We start from the raw sequence: 493 nt of genomic DNA, 5'->3' as shown, positions 1-493 counted from the left end.
CAACAACTACAAAACCAACAAAAAGACGTTCATAAAAAAATGTATAGCTCACAAAACACAGAAAAAATGCAAAACAACCATAATCAATCATTCTCCCCCCCCCCCGCCCCACCAGATCAACTGCTGGGTACCATACTGGGCCCAGTGTAGCGTTTGTGCCACTGACTACACCCTCATCATGAAACTGGAAACAATGGCCGAAGATGAACAGTTTCTCGTCGTTCTTTCCAACCTCAAGGAACTCAAGGTAAAGGGAATTCTTTGTTGTGTTAATCAGCTGTTTACGTCTTAGGCCACGATGTGATGTGAAGGACTGTTTTGACTGGCGTTGATAGATGGGGGCTGTCGGGGTGGATGTAAGCCTATGTATTGATAAGCCTAACGTTTCCTGGGGTTGTAAACTGTCATGAATTGATATGGTATTAATATGATATTATGCATGTTAAAATTCAATGATTCTAAGATAGTTGCCATATCCTGTAACCTATACAAG

General features: G+C 41.6%; 1 protein-coding gene across 1 annotated transcript in view; it reads left to right on the top strand.

Annotated features, from left to right (window-relative positions):
• Positions 1-493, top strand: part of LOC119592883 (carbohydrate sulfotransferase 10-like) — an 18,610-nt gene that overhangs the window by 9,030 nt on the left and 9,087 nt on the right. The window contains exon 6 of the mRNA XM_037941777.1: positions 62-247. Within this exon, the coding sequence (XP_037797705.1) occupies positions 62-247 (186 nt within the window). The remainder of the gene's footprint in view (positions 1-61; positions 248-493) is intronic.

The sequence above is a fragment of the Penaeus monodon genome, chromosome 31 (assembly GCF_015228065.2).
Source record: "Penaeus monodon isolate SGIC_2016 chromosome 31, NSTDA_Pmon_1, whole genome shotgun sequence".
Lineage (NCBI taxonomy): Eukaryota > Metazoa > Arthropoda > Malacostraca > Decapoda > Penaeidae > Penaeus > Penaeus monodon.
This window is presented reverse-complemented; position numbering and strand designations above follow the sequence as displayed.